The sequence below is a fragment of the Mustela lutreola genome, chromosome 10, assembly GCF_030435805.1.
Source record: "Mustela lutreola isolate mMusLut2 chromosome 10, mMusLut2.pri, whole genome shotgun sequence".
Lineage (NCBI taxonomy): Eukaryota > Metazoa > Chordata > Mammalia > Carnivora > Mustelidae > Mustela > Mustela lutreola.
Window position 1 is genome coordinate 94481071 of NC_081299.1, and position 27573 is coordinate 94508643.

A 27573-nucleotide genomic window follows, 5' to 3' on the forward strand; every position below is an offset into this window, starting at 1 on the left:
GAGGATGCTCGGGAGCCTGGAGAAAGAATTTTTGCAAGGACTCAGTGTCTATGGGAGTTTGCATCACCTTAGATCAGAGTGCTGTCACATTTCTGGCACCTAAGCTTATGTGATTCTGTAAAAGAAATGCCACGCCAGCCAGTGGGAGCATTCTGCTCTCCAGACCACCATCCTGGAACTGGAACCCCACATAGGGCTCCAGCATGATCCCACATGTGTGAATCCGGGACTGCCTCGGGACATCTGGTCAACCCCCATGCTTGGGCCTGAGGGATGTAGGGAGTTGGAAGGGGCCTGAAGGAGAGCAATTAGAAGGGAACTTAGAAAACTGTGAGGAAGGCTCTCCAAAGCCCAGAACCCTGAGGCTCAGGCCTGGGACAGGAGTCTTGCTTGCACAGGTTTTAGGGCAGTGATGTCTTCTGTAAAGCCCAGGGTCTCTGTGACTCGTGCAAAGTGATAGCTTGAGGCTAACGCATAAGAAGAAGATTAGGGGTTTTAGAGCAGGAAAGGGCCTTAAAGATACTGAGTCCAGATTCCTAGGGCCTATACTCAGGACAACAAGAGCAGAGAGAAGCAGCTTTCTCTCACACTGGTACCTCTGTTAGGCTGTCATGAGGGGAGGCTGTGTGATGGGATCTGTGGCTGCGGCTCTTTGTCTTACAGGGTTGTGTGGAGCTGGGTGTGTTCCAGGATTGCATGCTGTGGATTGTGTGGTTTGGGCTGTGTGGCTTGGAGCTGAGCAGTGACCTGCAGCCCAGAGGTCCAGAGTTCCGATGCTGACTCACCTTTGAGGTTTGGGTATTGGGCCTGAGGATGGTGCAAGCCTCCTTCCTTGGAAGCATGAATGGGGGTGGAGGGATGGGGGACAGAGTGAAAGCTTCCTTCTCTGATTTTTGGGGAATTCCAACTCCACCCCCTCATTCTGGGAGCGTAGTGAGCTAAGAAGGACCCACTTCCAAGAGGGCAGTTTCTCAGGTAAGCCTGCCACAACCAGGCTCTTTGAGTGGGCCTGGAATCTAGACACATGTCTTAGGGCCCCGCTGCTCCCCACTAAGCTGCCCCAGCAGGCAACTAGTCAATTCCTTATGACTCAGTGGCATCTGAACCAGGAGGCATCTATTTTCCTGGTGCACACCCATCCCACACTCAGGCTCACCAGCCTCTGCCTAAACTCACAGAGATGGGCCAGGTGAAAAGCACCTGGGAGTGTTTCTATAGGCCCACTGCCCAAGGAAGTGACTGAGGATCGAGGGGCCAGGCGGGCTCTATCTTCCCAGCATGTGTGGAGATGCTGGAATCCCTAAGAAAGAGTGTTCCTGCCCAGAGATTTGCTGCCTGGATCCTCTGAAAGACAGAGCCCTCATGCCCCTCTCCCTCTGATTCCAAAGCATCCACAAGCAGAAAGGACCCCAGCCTAGTAGGTAGGTGTGGTTTCCAGCAGGGAGCATGTCACCGTTTCTTCGCTGTCCTTGGGTTTGTTCATCTACAACGTGAGAATAACAACCAAATCTGTCCTACCAGTTATTTTGAGATGCAGTGAGATACTGTTGGTGAAAGTGCTTTGGAAAATTTATGCAACGTGACACAAGTGTAAGATATTATTATTAAACAATCCAGAGCTCTTAGTCATTGCTCACAGCATTCCCCGGCCTTTTAATATGCCTCCTCTTGGGAAGACCAAAACCAGTGCTTCTTCATCTTTATTGTGGAAATGAATCACTTGGGATCTTGTTAAATTGAGAATTTGGATTCAGTAGGTCTGTGGTGGGCTCAGATTCTGCATTTCCCTTGCTCCCACATGTTGTCAATTCAGCTGATCTTGGGTACCATAGGCGAGCAGCAAGGACCAGAAGTACCCCTCTGAGGAAAGGAGAATTAAATCTTCCGATGGTTGGTTGAGAGAAAACAGCTTAGAAAATGCAGCAGAAGTATGGGGTTATTCAAACAGCTTGCAATCCAAGATGGCCTGCTATTCTCAAAAGATAAACTCCCTTTTTCAGAAAAACAGAGAGCAAGAGGCAGAGAGGGGAGGGGGAGCGAGAAGCTGTGGGCGTGGGGACAGAGGCAGAGAGAGAAGGGGAGAGACAGAGAGACACACAGAGAGAAACAGAGAGAGACAAAGAAAAAAAGACAGGGAGACTCAGGGGCAAGGACCCCTGGACAGGTCACTTTGGGGACCTCCCTGTGGAGCAGCCACCATTGGTCTTACTAAGAGAGTCTGTGCTGCCCATTTTTGAGCCCACACTGTTGAGGATCTTGTCAATTTCACTTGGGATGTTTTGCTTCTCTTCATTCTCAGTCTCCCGATGGTAGAAGTAATTAAAGTTGGAGACGATGACAGGCACAGGGAGGGCAACAGTGAGGACCCCCGCGATGGCGCACAGAGTGCCCACAATCTTCCCCCCGGGGGTGATTGGGCACATGTCACCATAGCCCACAGTTGTCATGGTGACTACTGCCCACCAGAAGCCATCAGGAATGCTAGAGAAATGGGACTCAGGCTCATCCACCTCGGCAAAGTAGACCGCGCTGGAGAAGAGGATGACCCCAATGAAGAGGAAGAAGATGAGCAGCCCCAGCTCCCGCATGGAAGCCTTCAGCGTCTGGCCCAGGATCTGCAGCCCCTTGGAGTGCCGGGAGAGCTTGAAGATGCGGAAGACCCGCACCAGCCGGATGATCCTCAGGATGGCCAGGGACATGTTCTGTTGGATGCTGGGCTCTGTCTCCTGGACCAGCTCCGTGATGAGGGTTGCAAAGTAGGGGATGATGGAGATGATATCGATGATGTTCATGATGTTCCTGAAGAAGTCAGTCTTGCTGGGGCAGACCACAAACCGGAGCACCAGCTCCAAGGTGAACCAAACGATGCAGGTAGACTCCACCATGAAGAAAGGGTCAGTGAACATGGTGTGGGAGAGGACTGACTTGCTTGTGTTGACGCCGGGGTCTCTCATGACCTTCAGCTCCCTCTCCTCCCGGAACTCTGGTAGTGTTTCCAGGCAGAAGATGGTGATGGAGATGACCACAACCAGCACGGAGACCACAGCCACGCCCCGGGCGGCACTGGAGCTCTCGGGGTACTCGAAGAGGAGCCAGAACTGCCGGTGGAAGTCATTGGTGGGGAGAAGCGTTTCAGGGTCTTTGATGAAGCCTTCGTCCTCCCGGAACTGGTCCATGGCCTCGCTACCCAGCTCATAGAAGGAGATTTCATCAGCGAAGATGTCGATGGGGACGTTGGCAGGGCGCCGGATCTTCCCACCTGATTGGTAGTAATACAGGATTCCATCAAAACTTGGCCGGTTCCGGTCAAAGAAATACTCGTTTCTCATGGAGTCAAAGAAATACATCCTTTTCTCCCGGTCTCCCAGGAGGGTCTCGGGGAACTGATTGAGGGTTCTGAGCTGGGTCTCAAACCTCAGCCCGGCAATGTTGATGATCACCCGCTGGTTTCCTTCATTCAGGCCCACCGGCTCAGGCCCTGGGGAATCAACATCCTCTCTTGAGAGCTTGGAGAAGGCCGTCTCATGGTTGGTGCCATCACCAATGAGACTCCTCCAGTTGGAGAAGGGGCTGCTCCCAGGACGGCCTTTTGGGCTGGTTGGGTCAAAGTCTGTGGCATAGCCCGGCTCTTCGTGGATTTCATCTGAGTTATCGAAATTGACCAGAGCCACCTCCATTTCCTTCCAGCCACACACATCCATCCTAGGGTGGTTCAGGAAAGCAGCATGAAGACCCTCAGTCTTCCTGGCCTGCCATGACCTGTGGAGATGAGGAAGGTCATCACACACGAGCCAGGATGGGTTACAGTGGGCTCCGGGTCATCGAGGTAAGTTACACCAGTGGGTTAAAAAACGACTTACTTTTAGTGTGGGAAGGAACCTCATGGTTGCCTGGGCACCATTCTTCCCTCGAAAGCCACCTGCACCCCTGAGCTCATGTATACGAATCACTAGAGCAGATTGCAGAGAAGGAGCCTGGCTGGGCGGTCAGCTCTGCCTCTGGCCAAGACGGTGTCCATCCACAACGGGCCGGCCGGCAGCCCAGGGAGGACATAATGAAAGAGGACATTAACATTTCTTAATAATAAAGCAGGCAATTTGGGATGCCTGGGTGGCCCAGTTGATTGATTTCAGCTTAGGTTACAATCCCCAGGGTCCTGGGATCAAGTCCTGCATTGGGCTCCTTGCCCAGCGGGGAACCTGCTTCTCCCTCTGCCTGCAGCTCCCCCCACTTATGCTCTCACTCTCTCTGACAAATACGTAAATAAATAAATAAATCTATCTTTAAAAAAAAAAAAAGGAGCAGGTAATTTTGTATTTGGCCGAAGTCCTCCAGTTTTCCCCACACTTTTCCACACTTCCTCAGCCAGGTTCTTTCTCTCACGCTACGAACACTTCTCATTACCTCCGTCATCCCTCTTGGGCCAAGTGCTGGGGCTGGGGGATGCAGGAACCCAGGCGATTCTGCTGGAGGGAGAACAAGAGAGCCCTCTGAGCCTGGGCCCTCCTCTGTCACTAACTCTCAGGGTTGTTTGGAGGCAACATTAACGAGACAGCATCTGTAAGATGCTCTATCTGGGGGAAGGATCAGTAAATCACAGCTATTGTTTTTGCTGAATTCTTCACCTAATAGGGACTTTAGAAGCCAACAGCCATTGGCATTTTTTTTTTTTTTTTTTTTTTTTTGGTATACGTCTAAGATGTTTATGGGGAATGATTTCATTTTTATCTCTTTATTTACAATCTTTTTAAAGATTTCATTTATTTATTCGATAGAAAGAGAGACAGTGAGAGAGGGAACACAAGCAGGGGGAAGGGCAGAGGGAGAGAGAGAAACAGCCTCTCTGCTCATGAGCCCCTCGCTGGACTGGACTCCAGGACCCTGGGATCATGACCTGATCTGAAAGCAGATGCTTAAGCGACTGAGCCACCCAGGCACCCCTATTTACAATTTTTTGTTTAAAAGATCTATTTATTTATTTGAGAGAGAGGGGAGAGAGAGGTGGGGGAGGGGAGAGAGAGAAGCAGACTCCTGCTGAGTGCGGAGCCTAATGTGGGGCTCAATCCCAGGACCCTGAGATCATGACCTGAGCTGAAATCAAGAGTCAGATGCTTAACAGACTGAGCCATCCAGGCGCCCCAAGAATGATTTCATTTTTAAAAGTCATGTTGGGCAGGTGGGAAATAGGTAAGTGTGTGTGAATTGGGGGCAGGGTTAAGGAGAATGCACCCGGTGGGCTTGCATATCCACAGAAACAGACTAAGATTCCTTCCTCAAGGCCACTCAAGCTTCAGTTTCAAACTAAGAAGGCTGAGGCCAGGAAGGCTGGGGGTGTGGGTGGGAGACAGGGGTAAAATCTGGTGGTCATGACCTTGGAGTTACACGTACAAGGATACCTTGCAGCGTACAGTGTTGTAATCTTTTCGAAGTGATTCCACATTTGCGTGTCTCGCTGAATGACAATGATCATGTGAGACTGGAAAATGTTATTTCCATTTTACAGATAGGGAGACTGAGTCACAGGGACCAAGTGGCCTTCCCAAGACCATACCAGTGGTACCGAGCCCTGAGCTGAGCCTGCTTCCTGGCCCAGGCCTTTCCTGCTTGACCATGGGACTCATGAGTGGAAGCTGAGGCCTTGTGAGGAGCTGTGGGTCTGCATCATGGAAGTGGGGGCCCTCGGAGCCCCATCAGTCCCATGCACTCTTTCCTCAGTTCAGGAGTGGAGTTCAGGTCTGGCTGGTTAGGCCTGCTTGAGCCCTTGCCTCTTGGCCTTTGCAAGCCACCTGGTTTCACTACAATGCTCCTTCTTTGGCTGTGGAGCAGGTAGGGGCAGGGGGAGAGTGGGGAGAATGTGCTCATCACTGAGCATGTCAGATGCTGGGCCTCTGTGACAGGTGCTGGCCTCTGGGGAGCAGCAGGGTGGTTGAAGGCAGGATGGAGCAGTGGTTAGGACCTGTGAGCTGGGAACCAGTCGATGTGAGCTGGAGTCCTGGCTCTGCACACAGGAAGCCCTGGAGAAATATGACCTCTTCCTTCAGTGAGCCATGTGATGAATTAGGGGCTTGTCCTCGGCTTCCCAGTAGATGTGGGGTCGGACTCCAGCTCTGTACCCATCTTGTGATGTCGGAGTTGTATTTTTCCTCTTGGGGTTCTGGCCCCGGGGGGCGCTCCTGCTTATCTCCTCCTTGGTGTGATTTCCATCCCACTTTCTCCAGGCTGAGAGGAAGGGGTGCCATCCAGGGCCTCTGGGGCAAGGGCCTGGGAACCACTTCTGCATGACTACAGTGGGCCCTTATTAGGAACCTTCTCTGGAGCTAGAGGCAGGAGGCATGGGGGGACGAATAACTAACTTCCTGTCCTGGAGGCCAGGCCATTTCCCTTCTACCTCCTCCTGATCTCCTCTTTGCCGTGTCCATCCCCAGCTCCTAGTGGTAGGCAGGAGGGTGGCTGAAGAGGGTCAGGGGGTGTGGGAAGTGGTGGGACAAGCCATGTTTGAACAACGTATTCTGTCGTCTTTAGAAGTACGCTCCCTGGGCCCCGTTTCAATGTTGATAATTATGGACATAGGGAAAAGAGGACTGGTCTTGGGGACAAGAGTCCTGGCTTGAAGCTCTGCCCCAGCACTTAGGAGTTGTTTATTTTTGAGCAAATCCCTGGATTTCATGAGCCTCCATTTTCTGATTTGTAACATGGGAAACATAGTGGTAATTCCCACCTCAAGGATTATACTGAGTAAATAAGATAATAACAGAGCACTTTGTAAATTGTAAATTACTACAAAACTGTAAGTGACTACTCTCCCCACCCCGGCATTATGCATGTTTTTGTGGCCTCCTACTTCCCCAGGAGGAATTCTCAGCTCACTGTCTTCGGGATCAGCTCTTCCCTGGCCCTGCCTCCATGTCTTTCTTTCTGTTTGGCTTCTGCCTGGTACACCTCCCCTTCTGTTTGTCTCTTACTTCTTCCTGCTCATCTGGCAACTGCTCAGGTCCCGCCCAGTCAGAGGAGCCTGCTCTGGCCAGTCCAGCCTGGAGAGCCTCCCACCTCCCCTGAGCCCCTTGCCTTCCTGCCTGGACCACTCACGTTTGCATTCAGCTTGGAATGCCACCTTCTGTGGGATCAGCCTTAGCTCTTAAGCTTTCACAGTACAGGAGAGTATCTTATAGCTTCTCCTGCTCTAGATGCTCCCGGAGGACAGAACTCACCTCTCATGATCTGCACCTGCATTACCCCGCTGTCCAGATCAAAGTGGCAGATAGCAGGATGGCTAATGAGCATCAGGGTGGTGTAGGAGGTGGTGGGGCAGTGCCACGTTCAAACAGAATTTTCTATGGATGTGCCGTGAGTATTTGTTAAATAGGCGAATGAATGAATGAACGAACAAATAAACGAATGAAGTGCAATCTCCTGAGGGCAGGGACTGTGCCTGCCTATGCACTGCTATGGTTCCAACACCTAGCTCCGGGGCTTAGCCCACCCAAGCACCCAATTACTCTCTGGTGAATGAACGAGGGAGTGATGAGTGAAGGAAGTGTTGCTGACAGCATCTTAGGCTCAGAGCCAGGACACCTGCAATGTCTCTGCTGCTCTGTGATTGCTGACTACTTGCGTTTCCTCATCAAGGCTCCATTTTTTCCATCAGTAATAGGAAAACACGCTGAGTCAAAGAAGCCCGAGAAAAAGGGGTACATACAGGATAATTCCATTTATATAAGATTCTAGAAGCTGCTCGCTAACCTTGAGTGTCAGATAGCAGATCGGCAGTTGCCAGGGGCTGGGGGCAGGGAGGGGAAAGGGGGGATGGCCAAGGGCCAAGGAAACTCTTTCAGGGGTGATGTTGATGTTTATCTTTGTTGTGATGTCGGTGTCATGGGTGTACACGTCTGTCTAAACCCATCAAGCTGCACAGTTTTAATCTAGTGTGTATCCATTCATCTCAATATGCATGTTTAAAAAAAAAAGCAAATAAACAAACAAACAAAAAACCCACAAAAAATTCTGAACCAAAATCCTCAGGAAATGAAAATGCACGTTCTGCCAGTGATTGTTCAAGGTTTTGGTAAGGACTAAGGAGATAGAGCGATGCTTTGTAAAAGTGCATGGTTTGCATGAAAGGAGGGATTTCTTCTTCCAAAGTGCTGACTTCCGTGCTGGCCTGTGCCCATGGCAATGCCCTCCCCCGCCCCCACAACATTTAGAAAGAGTGAATGGACTGGAGAGCTAGGGCAGAGTATGGCCCTGAGGCCATCTTCTCTCAGAAGTGCGGGCAGCATCAAGGCAGCCCCTGGACCCAGGAGGCCGGCTCTGCTCAGCTCAATGCAGGTCTTTCTGTCTGTTTGCTGGCAGGAGAGAAGTAGGGGTTGAACTGGGAAATACCCCCTTCTTGGCTGAGGTGTCTCTCTGATTTCAGAAGACCATGTGATGACCGTTTTGTGGGAGCCAAGATGGGAGCTGGTTCTGCCCCCCGGCCTCCTTCCTCTGCCCCACACAGGGCCCCTGGGAGGAGACAGATCTTCCGAGTGGGTGAGGGTCTCAGAGCCTGCTCTGTCTGCGGACTGTGGGGTTCTTGGCGGCTTTCCCAGAGCCTCACATTTTTTCACCAGTCTGGCCATCCTAAGGCTTTGATAGAATGACCAGAACTCAGGGGTGAGCTCTCACTCACAGTTGAAGTGATTGCTGTGTTTGAGATTCTTGTACGATGTCTACTTCCACTCATCATCTCTGAGCTTGTCTGGCATGGAGCCGAGATAGAAGGTTGGGTTAAAGCAACACTTCCCCCTCCCACCCTCCCTGCACCCCCTCACCCCTGCCCGAACATGTGTTTCCTCCTCAGGCCACTCTGCCCAGCTCCTGCCACCTGCATGCCTCACTTCTGCTTTCACGTGACCGTGAAGTCCTCCCTGAGGAGGCCAGGTGGTGGTACCCTTGCCCTCTGGAGAAGTCCCCAGACAAGGTTTTGGCATTCCGTTATTTGATCCACAAGCTTTGTCATCTTTGGGTCCCCCAGCATCTTTGGGCATGGGGGCTGCCTGGCCCAGTGCATCTTACACCTTCCTGTCTTCCAACCTTTGCTTGGTCCCCTTCCCCCAAAGCCAGGCAGGGCCAGGTCTGATCATACCCTGCCCCACTTCCCACCCACCCTGAAGCCTTCCTTAGTCCCTGGGTGTAGACCACAATGACCCCAGCTGCCTCCCGGTGCTTCTCACACCTGGTTGTACCCGGTCTGTACATGTGGTTTGTGGTGCTGATGGGCCCCTCCCTGACCAGACTGGACCCCTCCTATAGGGAGGGCCCCAAGCACTCTCAGTGCTGTGCCTCTACCAGAGCAGATGTCCCGAAGATGTCTGTCAGGGAGCCCGGCTATGGGTCGGGCTCCTCAAGGTCACAGAAGGACGAGAGCAGTCAGTGTCCTAAGCTTCCCTCCACCCATGGCCTTTCCCCATCAGTTCCCCGGGTCGCTTAGCAACCTCAACACCTTCTACACATTCAGGTGAGGCCGCGGCCTTTCTGAGTCAGAGAACGGCTGAAAGAAGTCGTCACATGAAGAAAACTCTGTGTACCACGATGCAGGGCCCAGGGAGCCCTGGGGCAGGGAAGGCAGAGCTGCTCAGAGGCGGGCTCCAATGTCACAGGAGTGGCAGCAAGTGGGGGGATGCGGGGGCAGGCAGTGGGCCTGGCACAAGGGCTCCCACCGTCTGCTGACCAGTGCAGGAGGGGACAGGGAGGAAGGTGGGGTGGAGGACACCAACCTCAGCTCTATTCTTGGCTGGTCGGAAGAGGGCGCTGTTGCCCCACTGGAAGCAGGCCCTGGTCCCTCTGTGTAAGTCTCCGTGTGCCCACCCCTTCTTCCACCTCTGGTGCAGCCTTTCTTCACCGACCAGGCCTGGGTCTCACTGATTTTCCCTCCAGGCAGGCTCTCTCGTCACCCTCTTCCTGGGCTCGGCCCGACCCCCAGTCTGCGCCCCATGACATTGGCTTACCCTCCATCATGGGCCCAGCCTTAGTCAGGGCCCCGAGAAGTTTGGTTTTGTTCCTCTCTGCCTCATCAGTGGTAAGGATGCTGTTGCCCTACCCTTCAAGAGTCTCAGTTTCTCCATCTGAGGCATAGCAAGATGGGGTCTCAGGAAGGACATGGTGGCTCAGCTGCCACCCGAGCCCTCCTGTCTCTGTGGGGAGGTACCCCAGGACCCATCCCTCTCAGCCTTCCTGAATAGAAGGCAGGGGGTTGACATGGCTGCCTTGGAGGCTTCGTCGGGTAGAGCTTGAAGCCAGGAGCAGAGTCCTGTCAGGACACCTGAACTTGGGGAAAGCGAAGGCAGTCAGCAGGCTGGGGGTTGGGGTCTACAGGAGTCAGCCGCCCAGTGAGCCTCAGGCAGACTCTCCATCCTAATGAAGAGCTTGGGCTCTGGGATAGACAGGAGAGCTCTCAATCCTGGCACAGACACTTCCCGTCACACAGACACTTCCTGTCTGTGTAACTGGGACAAGTAGCCTTATTGGTACCTGCCTTATAAGTTCATGAGGTGAGGTGAGGAAGTGCCACCATATTAAAAGCATGCAGCTTGTGTTAGGCGCTTGGCGGATGCTGGTGGCTAGTATCACTGGGGTCAGGGATGGGGGTGGATGGCCCTTTTTCCTTTCCCTCTTCTGGTGCTGGTACAACCTGTATGTCATACTTCTGCTGAGGGTGCAACTAGGCTCTTTCAGAGGCTGAGCCTGCTGGGCCAAGCACGCTGGTCAGGGAGGGGAAGGCCTGGGGACAGACAGAGGCTGCACATGACTCTTAAGAGTCTGAACTCAGCCCCTGTGCCTGTGTTGGAGCTGCGTCCTCCTGTCCACTCTAGTCACCCCTCTTGGCCAGGTATTTCCACATAGGATTTCAGCCTCATCATGGCCCCTTGGGCAGGGAGGGATTTTTTTTTAACAAATGGGGGACCCGAGTTCTAGAAATATGTGTGACTGGCCAAAAGTCCTCTGGCCACTAAATTGTGAAGCTGTGACTCAAACCTAAGTTTTCTAGGTCCAAAACCAACATGCATCCCTCTCTCTCTGATAGCCTCATGCTAGCACACATGCTAGGAACACACACACACACGGATACACACAGGACCACACATGCACAGCTACACATGGCCATCACAGACACACACTTGCTACACATAAATTTACCCCGGTACCCAAACGCACGGATAGACTCAGACTCCTGCGCAGAGATGCATGTGCACATGGGTGGGCTCCCGTGCCCAAACTTGCAGCCCCAGAAACCACCTACATGCACAGATGTTTCTGTTCCAGGTGTGCCCTGAAACCCCTGCTCCCTTCTAGCCTGTCTGCCTCTGGGAATGGGAGGAGGTTCTGTTACATGGAGCAATAGAAGGAAGAAAAGGAGGGCCGGAGGGGGCTTGGGAAGCCGGTCACATGGCGCTCTTCCTTGTGAGAGCGGGTTGGGTGCAGCGTGGGCAGACAGTCTCTCTCCCTGCAGGGATCGCTCAAAGTCAGAGCTGTCTTCCTAAAGAGGCAGAATGATATGAACAGGAGCTCTTTCATTGAAAACCTGAGCAGCAGCAATGTTAAAAAAAAAAAAAATCACAGGATAATTCATTCCAGCAGGAATGAATTACCATTTAACTGCTATGAACCATGGAGACTGGAAGAGCCCCCCATTCTGACATGGGGTGTATAATTTTGCTCTGGAGCTCAGCTCGGAGGCAAGACTCCAGGACCTCTCGATTTTCTGCACTGTCGAGGCCCCACGTTGCCTTCCTGTTGGCCCTGGAGAGAAGGATGCATCTGTCTCTGATGGTAACAGGTGCACTTTCCAGGTAACAGGAAGAGATGGCACAGAAGTCATGGGCCTGGGAGCCTTCCTGAAGGTTCTGCCCGTACATAGTGCTGCTGGGGGGCTGGTTTTGCCAGCGCCCGCACCTTCTGAGATGCTGCTTCTGTTGGAGTTTGCCACTGAAATACCCTTTGGGTTTTGGGAAGTGGAAAGCACATTTGGGCTGGCTCTGTCCAGAGTTTGGGGTGTTGGCGGGGCCTCAGGGAGATGAGCAGTGAGGAAGAAGACTGCAGAGAGCCAAGACCAAGGCCAGACGCTGTCCACACACACACACCCTGCCCTGTTCTCAGATAGGTCCCTGTCCCACCCCACCCCCTGCTGTTTGTCTCAGGGGCTTGGAAGGAGAACCACATTGCATCCCTCTAGGCCAGTTCAACTGCAGGGTGTGAGTGGGCGGGGGCCGAAAAGTGTAACATGCTGGTAAAACTTCTCCTGCTCACCCCTGAAGGTGGGTTTTGTTTTGAGGCCTTCCCAGGCATATAAAATGGGATGGTTTTAGATAGAATTGTAAAATAGAGAACATTTCTATTTATCTCTCTCCTGCCAGCCTTGCCTTCAGCCACCGATCGCCACGAGGCCAGGTTGTTAGCAGAAGGAGCAGAGGATATGGGATCAGAAGACCTGTTCAAGTCTGCCTTCACATCTCATCAGCTGTGTACCCCCCCTTTTTTAAATAAAGATTTTATTTATTCATTTGACAGACAGAGATCACAAGTAGGTAGAGAGGCAGGCAGAGAGAGGAAGGGAAGCAGGGTCCCCGCTGAGCAGAGAGCCCAACGGGGATTGATCGCAGGACCCTGGGATCATGACCTGAGCCGAAGGTAGAGGCTTTAACCCACTGAGCCACCCAGGTGCCCCTCATCTGTGTACCTTTAAGAGAGACATATTAGCTTCCTAAATTTTCCTTCCATTATCTTTGAAGTGACTATTGGACCCTCTGCCCCACCTGCTGACCCCTAGGCCCTCCGTGGCAGGGGCTTGTGTTGAATGAATGTGTGCAAAGCATAGGGGAGATAACTAGGCATCAGAACGCTTGGGAGGACACAAGGGATGGAGACTCCCAGGCCTGGGCCAGAGCTATGCACCTGATGGAGAGGCTTTAGGAAGACCTCTCCCCCCAGATCTTGTGCGACACCTCACTTTTGTACAGTTCCACCCCTCCTGAAGTATGTTTTCATTTGACCCTCACAACAGACCTAGGAGATGGGCAGAACTCTATCAGGGGCTCCCTTTTACAGATGGGGAAACAGACACTTAGAGAGGTGAGGATAGAGAAGGGTAGTGCCGGAACTCAAGCCTCCTCGGTCTGGTTGGAGCTCTAACACTCACACCATGCTGCTGGGCGGCCTCACTCAAGACGAGGGACACGCCCCCAAAGCCTCCTGAATGTTCTCAGTGGCATGCCACAAGTCATCACTGATGGCTCCACCTGAACCCGCCTTGTTCCCGCACCCTCACCTCATCCTCCCGGGAGGCAGTGGAGCACCGTGGTAATAAGCCTGGCGGGCCTGGATTTGTGACTGACCAACTAGCCATTAAACTCGTCATTTCCTCTCCGGGCCTCGGTTTCTTCATATGTAAAATGGGGAGGCTACCTATATCCTAGGGCTCTCAACATGGTTACGGGAGTGAGTGGTTGTCGGATACGTAGAGCAGCACCGGACACCTGGTGGGTGCCACACAGAGGGTGGCTATGCAGCACTTAGGAGCCTGGGCCCGACTGGCCTGGGATTAGCTGCCTTGCCATGGCGTGGTTTTGAGAGCATAACTGGCGCCTTCCTTGGGGTCCCTGTGATTGAGCTCACACTGTCTTCTTTTTCCCCCTGTGTGCCCCAGTCTGGTTCCCTGCTCAGGTAGAGGTGTCCTTCTCTCCACCTTTCACACCCCATTACTTTCCAAATCCTGAAAAACTGTGTTGAATGAATGTGTGCAGTCATGGGGTCCCATCCGCCTGCTCCCGTGTGTGCCTCCTTCCTCTCCTGAGTCCTGCCTGGTTGGGCGTCACCTCTTGCCTGGATGGTTGCATCCCCTGCCCTTCCTGTCTACCCCCTCACCCCACATGGTTACCAGGTGCTCCTCCTCACAGCCAGGCGGGCCCAGTCACCCCTGTATCAGGGCTCCAGGGGATGCCTTCACACCCACCTCTAAAACTCCCCGCTCTGCCCTGGCGGTATGCCTCCCGCTTGTGCCTCTTTTCCTCCCATGCTGTGGTGGGACCCCGGCCTCATCTAGTCTCTGTAGCCAATTCAGGGGTCTGGGGACACATGTAGAATCCTTCAGGGACCAGGAAGGGAGAAGCAGTGTGGGCCCATTTCATCTGACAGCCGGCCGCTTCACTTTCTCCCTTGCCTTCCTTTCCCAGCCCAGGCCGCCTGGAGCTGCAGAGCCGGAGAGCAGGCCCTGGGGCTGAGTATTGACTGAACAACAAAATGCCAAACGCTAACCTCTCCTTTTTGCAAATACCCCCAATCTTGTGCTATTTTCTTGGGATCACTGCCCCCCCCAACAAAGAACCACCCCCAGCCACCTTCTAGGATGTATTAAGCTGTGTGACCCTGGACACGTTGTTGGGCCTCTCTGTGCCTCAATTCCCTGATTTGTAAAGCAGGGATAATAATAACTAACAGAGAGATTTGGGGGGAAGAAGTCATGTCCTTGTATCATTCCAGGACCTAGTATGTTGACTTGCACATAGAAACTCCGTAAATAATTGTTGAATAATTCATTGATTGGTACACAATGGTAACAAAACAAGGTACTTATGGTGGAATGGCAGGCATCTGCCTCTGTGGGCTGGAGTGGACCGTGGAAGCTGCCTGTGTTCCTGACAAAGTATCACAGATGCCATTGTCTATGCTCCTGGCCAAAGTGGGGAATTGAGCAGTGGGGCTCTGGGGCCTCCTTATACCTCAAGGTGGCTCTGGAATTTCTGGAGCAGAAATAGGGACATAGTGGGTGGAAATCTGTGCACAGCTAGGCCTTCTTCTGTACCTACCGATAGAAGGCCCAAGCTTAAGTAGGGGATTGAAATTGGTGTTCTTGGAAGGCTCTGAGCAAATTGAGCTAGGGATGCAGATCGTAAGATCAAGTCTCCGTAAGAGCATGTGGGAAACAAGCCAGACTGGGGAGCTCACACTGGTTGCCATGAATGCAATTGAATTTCCCCAGAATGCTTCTGGAATTCTAGGAGAAAGACGCTTGGGGCCCTTTGATATGGCAGTTAAGATCTAGTTGCAGAGATTGAAGTGTGGGCAAGAGGGGGAAACAGGGCCAAGAACTCACCAGCAGGAGCCACGGAGAAAGTGCTTCTTGGTCGGCTGGGGGGAGCCTTGTGCCCTCTGGCTAGGTCAGCTCTTCATGGCTGAGGGCATCTGCTGGTCTCAGGGCAGACAGGAGGAGGACTGGCAGGAAGGAGCCTGCCCGATTGATGCCCGGGATGCAGAAATCCTATCCTTCTGTGAAACAGGATCACCCTTGCTGTGTCTGTGCCTGCGGGAAGTTTGAGAGACAGGATCCAGCCAGGGTCGGTGGGCAGGGGGACGGTACAGGGCGCCAGCAGCATTCTGGGGAAAGTGAACTTGGAAAGGGTGACCTTCCACCTCCACGGCTGACAGGGCACAGATCAGATACTGACCTGGGGGCAGAATTGGTTGTTGGCATGGGAAATTTCTGAAAAGCCTCTGATAACATGTAGGCACAGAGGGGCAACGGTGGGCTTATGTCTCTCCATTGGTACCCCCAGCTTGCAGGATACTTTACCCATAAATGAATCATCAATTCAGGCATGGTTTTGCTGGGCTTTCTGGTGCCCCCTGGCATTGAAGTTCCTAGGACAGGTTCTTTTGGGATGTTTCCCCTCTCCATACACCTATGAGAAGGGCAAGGGTAGGGGAACAGCTGGGGGTTTGCTTCACTCCCATTGGATCTGGCGGCTACAAGAACCTTGACCCTACTGACTGGGGAAGGGTCCTCTCTCCGACTCCACCAAATGCCTTCAGGCTTCCTGGGGGAACTCTGGCCTGAGAAGAGAGGACCCCTCACTCCAACAGGGCCATGTCAGGGGCGAGGGAACCGGCCAGCTCCCTGTCCTTGCCATCCCGAGGGACCTCATGTGGTAGCAGCAAGAAGGAGAGGCAGAGAGGTGGAATGAGACTGAGTTGGTGTTAGAAGACTTGGTGTTGGGTTTTACATTTACTAGCTGCTCACTAGTTGCTGTAAGATTTAACCGTATTAATACATATGAAGCACGATGAAATTGCCTCCGGAAATAGTGCTTTTGGTTTTGGTGACCGGTGGACACACAGTGCCTTTACTCCATGAGAGGTTCTACTCCTGGATGTTTTGGGACATCTTGGATCATAAATCTGCTGCCTCCCCATGGAGGGGCTGGCCCATTGTCGTACATACAGAGCAGCCTGGTGCTGTGGGAGCCTTGGTCTTGGAGAGGAGTTGGTGCCCCACAGAGCGTGGTGACAGACCAGTTCCTTGAGTCAGGGTCTGAGTTCTGGCTCAGCAAAGGTTTGCGGCCCACCACTAATGCCCTGTCCCCACCACAGCTCAGTCCCCTGGGATGGGCAACAGGGCCCACACAAAGGCCGTTCTCATCAATAGCTAATGAGCCCATCAATAAAGGATGCCGTGTCTGTTCCCTGTCAGCGATGGCCTCCCTGTTCCCTCGGTCTTCCCCTTCCTTGCTGTTGCTTCCCCTTCCTCTGGCCTTGTCTTGCGAGGAGTGGAGAAGAGGCGAGGATCCCAGAGGGTGAGGGACCCAGGAGGCCTGGCATTTATCCTGCCACCCGGAGGACTTCAGGCTGTGCCCAGGACAGCTCGGTCACCCCCTTCTCTCACAGACCAGTACTGGGGCTCTGAGCAACCTCCAGGAAGCAGGTCCGCTGTAGGGCAGGGAGCAGGTGGTGGAGGGAGGCACGGAGTGGGCTGAGATGAACTCTGCTCACGGTTCTGCTTAGGTAGGTAGTAAGGATTGGAGCCATCATTCAAAAGCTGTGAGTGTCGTAAATATCTTAGCACATGTGACTAAGCCGGGACCGGGAGGAGACGGTTCTCCCGGGCCAGATGAGTCACTTTAAGGACACCAGCCTTTGTTATGCCCCCATGTGTCTGGGGCCGAGCTGGGGCAGACAGTTGGGTCCAGTTGGGGGGCTGAGGCTGTGCTGATAACATAACCTTGCAAGGTGCCACCTCCTTCCTATTTTCTAAAAAGAGCTTTATTTAGGGGTGCCCTGGGGGGCTCAGTCAGCTGAGTGTCCAGCTCTTGGTTTGGCTCAGGTTGAGATCTCATGGGTCGTGGATGTGCCCTGTGCTGGGCTCCCTGGTCAGTATGGAGTCTGCTTGAACATTCCCACCCTCTGCCCCTCCCCCTCCCCCCATTCATGCTCATGCATGCGCGCTCTCTTGCTCTCTCAAATAAATGCACCTTTAAAAGAATAAGGGTGCCTGGGTGGCTCAGTCGGTTAAGAGTCTGCCTTTGGCTCAGGGCACGGTCCCAGGGTCAAGGGACAGAGCTCCACATTAGGCTCCTTGCTCCACAGGGAGTTTGCTTCTCTCCCTGCTCATGTATGTGCTTGCTCTCTCTTTCTCTCTTTCTCTCTCAAAGAAATAAATAAAATCTTTAAAAACAATATAAAAAACTTCATTTAGGTAACTGGGATACAATAAATTGCGTATATTAAAGGTGTATAATCTAATACATCCTGACATAAGTATATACCCATGAAACCATCACAAACAATCAAGATAGTGACATCTCTCTCTCCCTCCAGAAGCTTCTTTGACTTCTTTCGTCATTTCTCCCTCCTTGCCCTCACCCCAGTTCATGAGGAACTACGGATCTGTTTTCCGTCACTGTGGACTGGTTGGCACTCTCCAGCGTTCTACAAATACAGTCGTACCAATGGAATCACACAGTATGGATTCTTTTCCTGTCGGGCTCTTCTCACTGGGCAAAATTACTTTTAGGTGCTCCCGCGTCACTGCCGGTGTCAATAGCTCACGGCCTTCGCATTGCTGTGCAGCATTCTGTGGTCCAGCTGTCGTACACATTGCTCTTCCCTTTATTTGTTGATGGACCTTCGAGTTGTTTCCAGTGTGAGGCTGTTACAAATAAAGCTGTTACGAACATTTATGCCCTAGTCTCTCTATGAACTTGGGCTTTTGTTTCTGTGGGGGTCGAATGGTCCCGATCAGTTTGATGGACTTAGATGCCCAGCATCTGCAAGCAATCCCAGATTGGCTAAATCTTCTGGAATCTCTCCACGATGCTCCTGGGTTCTGGGAAAGGGTATTTTTGTTTTCTCACAGAGAAAGCAGGTGGACAGGGACAGGTTCAGAGAGAAAATTTTCCCTGCCTCTCGGAGCCAGACCTCCTGCCACACATTGCATCTAGTTCCATTTGGTGCCAAGTAAGGCCCTCCCTTCCCAGCCAGCCTGGAGTCTCCACAGGAACAGCTGGCCTGGGATACTGGGGGTGCTCCCTTCCATCTGGGTAGCTGGGCTCAGCCTGTCTGGGGCTTGGCCTTCCGTACCCTACGACTTCTCGGGAAGTCGCCTCCAGAAACCAGAATCATAGTCTCAGAGGCATGGAGAGGGAGGGCCCCTGGCTTCTCAGCACCTCCGGAGACTTATCCATTGGTCACCTTGCCCATTCAGCCAACAAGCAGTTATTGGGCACAGGAAGGGTGCTGGGTGCTTGCTTTACCCGAGGGGACAAATGTGATTACCCTTCAAGGTGCTCATGTCCAGGGGGCAGCCCAACAAGATGTCAGGGGCAAATTCACCCCCAGTAAATGAGTGCAATTTTGCAGAGGAGCTCTGGGGGACCTACCCAGCTTCGAGGATCTGATTCCTCTGGGCAAGACCTGAAGAATGAGGGGGATAATCTGCAGAGCAGAGGCATGGAAGGGGTCCTGAGAGGGAGGCGGCTGCACATGGCAGGGCCTGGCTGTGTATGAGTCTAGGATGGTCTCTCCTACACCTGCAGCCCCATATCTGGCTGCCTTTGGGGCCGTGTCTGCTTGGGGTGCTCCTCAGAGAAGACTGCTCCCCTCCCCGCACCCTGCTGCTCTGCAGCCTGTAGGCAAGGAGAGGTGATGGGCATCATGGCTACAGAGTCCAATGGCATAAATGCTGGGTGAGAAGCAGGGCTTTCTTTCTTTCTCTCCATCTTTCTTTCTTCTTTCTTTCAAGATTTTATTTATTTATTTGAGAGAAAGAGAGAGATCACAAGTAGGAAGAGAGTCAGACAGAGAGATGAGAGAAGCAGGCTCCCTGCTGAGCAGAGAGCTCGATGCAGGGCTCGATCCCAGGACCCTGAGATCTTGACCTGAGCCGAAGGCAGAGGCTTAACCCACTGAGCCACCCAGGCACCTCGAAGCAGGGCTTTCTAAGGTAGGAAAAAAACAGACTCTCCTGATTGCTATAAAACCTTACAAAAAATTCACCTTTCTCATTTCTTTTCTCTTCCTGACATTGTCCTCTCTAATCTCATTGGTACAGCAGCCTGTCATTCCTGTCAAAAGAGTCCACTGAGAAATTCAAATATATTTGATCTGCATGTGCAGAAGTCACAGTGGACACGAGGTGTAGGAAACAGAGCTTGGAACTGGTTACAAGGACTTACTGAACATTAAGAATATTCTCAGCAGCTACAATCTATGGAGCGTCTGCTCTGTACCAGGTACAGAGCCTGCTGCTTTAGCTATATCACACCTCATTCCATCCCCAGGGCATTAGCAATCGGTGCTATTAGTATCTCAAGTTGGGGAAACTGAGGCACAGGGAGTTTTTTTTTTTTTTAAACTTCCTCAAGGTCATGTAGTTCCTGAGATGGTAGAGCTGAAATGTGAACCCAGATGTAGGCTTGACCTGTGTGTTAAAAGTGTGCAAGGTGCTGGGTGGGAGGCGGGTATGGGCTCTATCTGGGACTCCCCATGCCCGAGGAGGTCAGGGAGGGCTTGCTGGGGAGGTAGCATGGGACCTGAAGGAACAGTGGTCCAGGCAGGGAAAAGACATGAAGGGGAGAAGGCCCAGAGAGAGGACCTTCCAGTACAGGGGGTGAAGGTCCGGAAGAGGGATCCTCCGAACACTACTATGTGTGGTGCTTGAGAAGATAGTGGTCCAAGTTAGGCAGCGTCCACACAGGCCACCCAGGCTACAGAGTAATGGTGTGGACTGTTCACCAAGGGGGGCACCGGCTGGTGGTTTCCTCCTGCGGAACCTGAGGCTGGATGACAGGGAGGAGGAAGGAGCTGAGGTCCCAGACCCAGGACACTGACAGTCCATGGTGGGATTCCCCGCCTCCTTCGTCATATTACCCCAGCCCTTGCTTCTTCAAAGGGAATTTCGCATGAAGTTTCAGTATGTAAAATAGACAGAGGGAGGCTCTTCTCCTTGAGGTGGGGGCAGGCTGGGGATCCTGAGCCCTCCCTGCTGGGCCCTTAATTCCCTCTTCCTTGGGGCCTCTTCAGCTCCTCAGAACAGTCTGACACCCATGGGCTCAGGTCATTAATGCCCCATTGAGTTCTGACCTGCCTGGTTGCCCTGGTCACCCCTCCTGGATACATCCCTCGGTCCCCTTTCCCCTGCATGCAGGCAAGTGACACAGTCCAATTTGTTCCTTGCCTAAGAACCTGATCTCCCTGCTCTCCGCTCTGACCTCTGGCTCTATTACCAGCAGCAGCTGGGAGCAGGGCCTGAGGCCCGTGGCCTCCATCTGACCAACTGAACACCAAACTGTGAAAAACGAACTCCCCTATCAGGTCCCGGGGCCTCTCAGAACTCGGCCTGGGCTCACCCATCTGACCTAAGCTCCTGCACTCCAGTTTCTGGGACAAAGGATGGGCAGAGCTGTGCTCACTGCAAGGGAGTCCATCACCCCAGCTGTAGACACTTGGACTGGGCTTGGTGGGGAGAGGGAGAGGTGGCCTGAAGGCAGGCGCAGTGGTGAATCAAGGGTGGAAGTGACTAGAAGGTGCTTTCTGCAGGGAACTAACTACCACCCTCTCTGAATGGCTCTGGCTTGCATTTCTGTAGTGCAGACCTGCTCGTCTCTCAGTGTCTGAAGATGTGAGTGGTGTGAGCAGGTTCTCTTCACATGAAGATATGATGGCTCAGCATGTCAGGCGCGCCTGGTGCTGGGCTCAGTGGCGGAAGCAGAGACGCAGGGGGGGTGGGGGGCAAGAAGCAAAAAAGGCCCATGGAAATCTCAAGAGCCACCTTCCAGAGTGCCCCACAGGATGGAATGGATATTGCGTGCACAGCCTCCAGCTTTGAGCCTGTGACCCAAGAAAATACATACGGGAAGCATTTGCAACCAGATCACAGAGGTGGGAACAGAACCTGTTCTGTTCAGAGGTGTTCCTCACAGAGGTGTTGGGGTGGAGGAGGGGAAGATCTCATCTTCTCTCTCTCTCTCTCTTTTTAAAGATTTTATTTATTTATTAGAGAGAGAGAAAGCGCGATTACAGGTAGGCAGAGAGGCAGGCAGAGAGAGAGGGGGAAGCAGGCTTCCTGCTGAGCAGAGAGCCCTATGCAGGGCTCCATCCCAGGACCCTGGGATCATGATCTCAGCCGAAGGCAGAGGCTTAACCCACTGAGCCATGCAGGTGCCCCAAGATCTCGTCTCTCAGGAGCAGCCTGAACTGAGTCTTGCAGGATAAATGGGATGTCCCAAAGCAGAGAAGAGGTTTGGCTCATGGAGCAGGAGGGATATGGAAAAGGGGGCATGTAAAAATAGCGTGTGTGAGGGAAGGCACAGATGTGTGTGAAAGCCTCGTTTACCCGGCAAACTCCAAACTCAGCAGGGCGTCAGGGTCTCTCCAATACCACAGTGCACAGTGGAGAGCTGCTCTGGACCCAGACGGACCAGGCTCCAAGTCCAGTGGTGTGGCCTCGGGGCATGTTGTGATCTTCCTAAGTCTCAGTTCCTCCCCAGCTGTTACCTTGCTAACCTGCTGTGATACTGGGGCCCCGAGAAATAATGCAGCCCCAGGACAGGACCCACAGGACCTTGCTCCTATCTCTTCTATGAGGTGCAGAACTTGAGACTTGGAATTCTGAAATTAGGGTTTCAGAAGTAGTCTGCTCCAGCCTCTTGTCAAAGCAGGCATCCCCTCTACTGCTGCGGAGGGGATGTCTGGACTCTGCGTGGCACTTCTGGCCTCACACAAGGGTCGCTGGCCCACCACAGCCCTGACTGTAGACACTTACTGGCTCACTCTGACCCTGTTCCAGGGGAGGGGTAAGAAGGGGAAGAGAGTGATTAAGAATAGTCACCCCTGGTTCATAAAGGTAAAGACTCAGAAAGGGACTTGGAAATCAATCATCCTAACCTGAACTATATAGATGCTGAGGGGCTGTGATTGACCCAATTTCCCCCAGGGGACTTACTCATAGGTCTCCCGACTTCCCCTATGGCTGAGCTGGCTCCACTCAGTGACGTGACCATGAACTGACCAATCCTTGCAGTTTCTGCCACCTGCCTCCCCTGGAACTCCTCTCCCCCGGGATCTAGGGCTGGACGCTCAGAAGGTCCTTCCATGTGTGTCATTAAATCACCATGACAGTCCTGGAACCCCGGAAGTGTGGGGTGGACCAGGGAGGATTGAGAGCTCTGACTGGGGCCTTGTCCCGGCATGGTCAGGGACACCAGGGCAGAAGGGGCAGACTGGGGACGGCTGGTGGGACTAAACCCACCGACAGGGGTGGGATAAACTGGCAGAAGTTTCAGGAAGGATGTCATGTTGAAGAAGCCAAAGCTGCAGCTGAGGAGTGGGTGTTGGAGTCTGGGCAGAGGTGGTGAGGCCCCACGGCAGGGCAGGGCCCCGAAGACCCCAGGGGATCCTGGCATAGGCGGAGGCACTAGGCAGGAGTTGGCATTGAGGTATCTCTTGTTCCTGATCCAGAGGGCCAAGAGCAAGGCAGACCCCCAAACTGGAAGAAGGGGCCACTGGCCAGGTTCCTGGATGTGGGCTCAGGCCATGGGAACCTGGCTCGAGTGAGGTGCAGCCTGGCTGAGGAGGCCAGTAGTGTCGGGTGGCCTAGCTGTGGGGAGGGAGGTTACAAATGCCGGGTGCCATGCAGATGGTCAGAGGAAGGGCAGAGCTGAGCTCCTGGGGGCATTGGATTCGACGTGTGGCTGGACGACTTGGCTGCTCAACCTGTTGGGTGACCTTGGGCTACTCCTTTACCCTCTGTGGGCCTCAGTTTTCCATCTGCAGACTGAGGGTAATCATAAGGTAAAATTGTGCTTTCCTCCCAGGTTCTTTGAGATTTAAAATAGAAGTGATGGGACACTGTACTGAAGCCACGGTCTCATCGTGAGGTCCTTGCCTCCAAGAGTCCCCCAGGGCAGCGACCTGGCCTCTGGCTTCCTCTGCATCCCCCAGCATCCAGGCCAGGGCTTTGGCCCACCATGCGGACTCCGTGAGAGGACAGGCCACAGCTGAGACCAGCCTGCGGGGCCCTGGCAGCAGGCGAGGTTGCAGGGAGGGAACAGCCTGGTGATGGATGATGCCGCCAGCCCTTGCCCATCTGGCAGCCTGAGCAATTTGCATAAAAACAAAGACAGCTCCAGCGGCATGAAATATTGATGCCCTGAGACTTTCCAGAGTGGCGTTTGGGTCTGGCTCAGCGAGGGCCTGGCTCCTGGCCCCCGTGGTAATGGCGCCTCCTGCCTTTTGAGGTTGATTCCAAGGGTCTGCAGGGAAGGAGAGTGCCCCGGTGGACAGGGCCACCAGTGAGTGTCTGTGGACCTACATGCATCTCAGGTTTCAGGTGATCCTGACTTTAATCAAACTGGGTTGGAAAAAAACACATTGGATCAGGTTCCGAGTGGCTCCGTTTCTTGTGTGATGGAGGCAGATGGGAGCTCAGTCCCCTCAGCAGGACTTGTTTCCCTCCCAGACCCTCACGAAGCAACCCACTGACCAACTGGCAATCTTTCAGGAGTGCTGGGGTGGGGAGGGAGGAGGCCTGGCTGGGAGGAACCGCTAAGACCGGAAGGTGTGACTCTGGGGGCCCGCAGGCTCATCAGTGTCCTGGAGGGGGTGCACCACAAAGTCACGTAGGGCAGCCCTCAGGGCCCCCTTCACAGACTCCTAACACTGAAGCGAGAGCAGGGTTGGTGGCTGGGGCAGCCAACTTTCCCTCAAATCCTGGGTGGAGAGGGGAAGGTGCTTTTCACAGACTGGCATTTTGGGTCTCTGGCCCCAGGGCAGGGCCAGGACTCTGTTGATCTCTAATTTGGCTTCCCCCAGGAGGTGGGGTGGTAATATAAAATCCGAGCTCCCTTTTCAGCTCTGTCCCCACAGGCGCTGCCTTCTGGCCCAGACCCCTCCATCTCCATCTGCCAAAGGAGTGCGAACATTCAGCTCTGGCCAGATTCCTACTGCCAGAGCAGGCCCGTCCTAATAGGTCTCTCCGTGTGAGCGACTCCAGGCCTCGGGCCAAGGCTTAGTCATCCTTGCCTCTTCAGCTCCTGGCACACAGGACGCACCTGAAAAATGGTTGATGAAATTAGCAGAGTCTTGGAACGCAGGGCGGGGCAGGGCCAAGGGCTGACCAATAGGATGAAGGGAGCAGCCACAGGCCAATAGCAAAGCCTGTGAGCTCTTGGCAGAGAGGTTTGGGGGCTGAGAGGGGCTTTTCCTCTTCCTGGCTGGTTGGCAAGAATCGGTAAGCTTCTTTTTGGCCAGGGGTCCTGCTTTCATTGGAGCTGCAGTTGGCCAGCATGTTGGGCTGGGGTGTATGTGTGTGTGTGTTTAAAATTTTATTTAAAAAGCAGTACATACAACAGAAAAAAAAATTGTGAAAAATAGGAGAGTATAAAGACAACTACTATATTCGCAACTAGTTGAGTCATTTCTCAACATTCTTCTTCCAAATATGGCGGACTTGGCTGGGGTAAGGGTTGGCGATGTAGCTCCCTTCCCCATTCTGTGAGCAAGCGATGCTAATTCTGCACCCACCTGCCCACCCTTGGCCCAGGAAACAATCCCCTTGGCTTGGTATTTCCCACTCCATTGGTTTAAAATTAGAATGATTTTCCTGTTCTGGGTGGGCCCACCCCCTCGTGAATGGGCTGAAGAGCCCATATCCATTTGGGTCACTCTCTTTACCTTTGTTTGGCGACCTATCATTGGCAGCACCCCATCTGATCAGGGCCAGGATGCAGATTCCTCACTCAAACTGGAGGGTGGAGGAGGGGAGTGGGGGAGTGGGGAGCCAGCTAAGCAGAAGGAGGTCCTGCTGGGTAAGAAAGGCTCTGGGTCAGAGGTTTAGCATCCAGTTTCTGAGTACTTACTGTGTGCTCCACGCTGTTCCAAGCACTTGGCAAATGTTATTTAATCCCTCATAAACACTCTCCTTTTATGTTCTTACTTAACTATTTACCAAATAGTTATTGAACTTTGCTGTTGACTAAAGTTGGAGACTTGGGGTCATTCTCCACTCCCTCCCCGACCCCATTCTCTACATCTTTCATCTCTGTTCCACATTCCCCTCTTCTACGAGCCACGGATGCTTCGAAGGGGGCTTTGTGCAGGTTATTCTCTCTTCCTGCAGTCTTTTCTCCCCACAACATCCCGACTGATTGTTCCGGTATGCAAATCACATCTGTCACTCCCCTCCTCAAAATTTTTCAATGACTCACCATCTGCTATGGCGCAAAATTGAAACTCCTTTCATGGCTTATGTGGCTGGTTGTCTCTGAATATTGGTTCTCCCTTCGTGCTTAAGCCCATAGTTTTTGATGAGGTGGGAGTTTGCAAGAGCAAAGACCACATTTTCCAACTGCCCTCAGCCCTGGGTGTTGTCAAGTGACTGAGATGGGAGTAAGTGAGGTGTTATCTGGCAGCTTGCTGGGCACCTTGTTTTATGAGTCGACATTCACACACTCTCTGCTCTCTTCTTTGTCTATTTTTAAATCTCTGCCAGCTGGAATAAGATGTCCTTTCTTGATCCTGAGGTCAAGTCCATGCACAGGGAAGCAACAAGATAGAAGGAGACTGGCTCCCTAACAGTAGAATCCAGTTCAGCTCTGGGTCACAAATCTGCACTTTTTCCTGGAGAAAAATAATATTTTATCTTGTTTAAGTCACTTTTGTTTCTGTCACTTGCATCAAACCCAACCCAGCACAGACCAGTTCCACCTCATTTTGTTTCCCAACCTTCCTGTGTAGGTTCTTCAAAGCTGCCAGGATGACATGCCCCAGACTCTGTCCCCTTCACCTGGGATGATTTCCCCTGTCTCATTCCCTGGGACCTCATGCACTTGGCAGACTCTTGGGTCCTTTGAGACCCAGCCATGGCATCACCTTTTCAGAGCTTCCTCCTGGTCATATGTGGTCACTCAGGCCCTCCTTCCTCTGTGCTCCTATGGAACCAGCTGCATTCCTGAAAATAGCACTGTTCATGTTGTAATTATATCTCCTCTTCCTATGTTCAAGGACAATATCTAATTCATCTTTACATTATCTCCAACTAGCATGCTATCTGGAAAACAGTAAGCTTCTAAGCAATTCTTGCTGAATGAATGAAAATGGGTTTCATTTGGTGGAATTGGTGGAACCCCAGGAGAGGCACAAGTCTCTGTCACATGAAAGCTCTTCTCCTTGAGTTTGAATTATGTCCATGCAGCTATAAAATGGTCTAGAAGGAAGCTCCTGAAAGTACAACCTGAGATCCAAATTCTTTGCTTTGTAGGACAGTCTTAGCAGTCCCAGCCTCCCTGGGTCATGTAGTCTGTGGTGCATAGGCCAAGGCCCCTTCAGTCCTGGCTACTCTTAGAAAAAGCAGCAGAAGAGGGCAGGGGCAGAGAGCCCACCAGCCAAGATTATCCCTCAGAATGTTAGATTTGGGCAGGAAACACGCTGCCCTCTCCACACCTGTGTGGGTGCTGGTGGGGCAGGAGGGAGCAGTGTGGGGAGGTACTAGACAAAGACTGCAAGGACTCAGCCAGGGGCTGCTGCCTCGGAACCTGGGGTCTTGGATCTAGCACAGGAATGTGAGGGTCAATACAGGGTCCAAGAGGCATAGGAGACACCTGATTCTGCATCAAATCCCTGCCAGGGTGGGAGGAAGCAGAAAAATACTGGGGAAGAGCATGCATCTCTAGTCAGAGGAATTTGAATCAGGCCTTCTGATCTCAATTTACTGAAATCCTTCAGAGTTTCAGTTTCCTCATTTGTGAAGTAGGGAAGTCCATGTCAAATTCTAATTTGAGGTTGCTGTGAGACAAATGAGATAATATGCATTAATGTAATTTCAAACTAAAAATTGTCCCAACATTGCTAGTGCAGTCATTCTCTTAGGAGATACATGGGGACAGGAGTAAGGTGCCTCTGGTGGATCGTGTCATTGGCTTCATTCTATACTCTCATCTATTTTCATACCCTTTGTCTTGTGACTTTGTAGTTCCTCCTACCCCTTGACTTTGGGTTCAGCTACACGACTTCTTTGAAAAGGAAGAATAGAAGGATATAGATGTGACAGTGTGCCTTAGGGGTCCTTAGGGTTTTTTTCTTGGTTTCTTGCAGATCCAGTGTCTTGAGATGAACAACATATCCCCTCTGCTAGCTAAGGGGTGTGAGAGCCATGAAGACCAAAGTTGCCTCAGCCGATCCCAGCTTAGATTGGATGATTCCCAGGAGACCCCTAATATAGGAACAGGCCTGACCAACATCAGCTGACCCAAAGATACATGGGAAATCATAAAT

The 27573-nt window shown here is 52.6% G+C and overlaps 1 protein-coding gene across 1 annotated transcript; it reads right to left on the reverse strand.

Moving 5' to 3' along the window:
* Positions 1 to 2165: 2165 nt before the first annotated feature.
* KCNA10 (potassium voltage-gated channel subfamily A member 10) lies at positions 2166 to 3701 on the reverse strand. Its single transcript, XM_059136975.1, has one exon. The coding sequence runs from the start codon at positions 3699 to 3701 to the stop codon at positions 2166 to 2168; it is 1536 nt and encodes a 511-aa protein (XP_058992958.1).
* Between the last annotated feature and the right edge of the window lie 23872 nt (positions 3702 to 27573).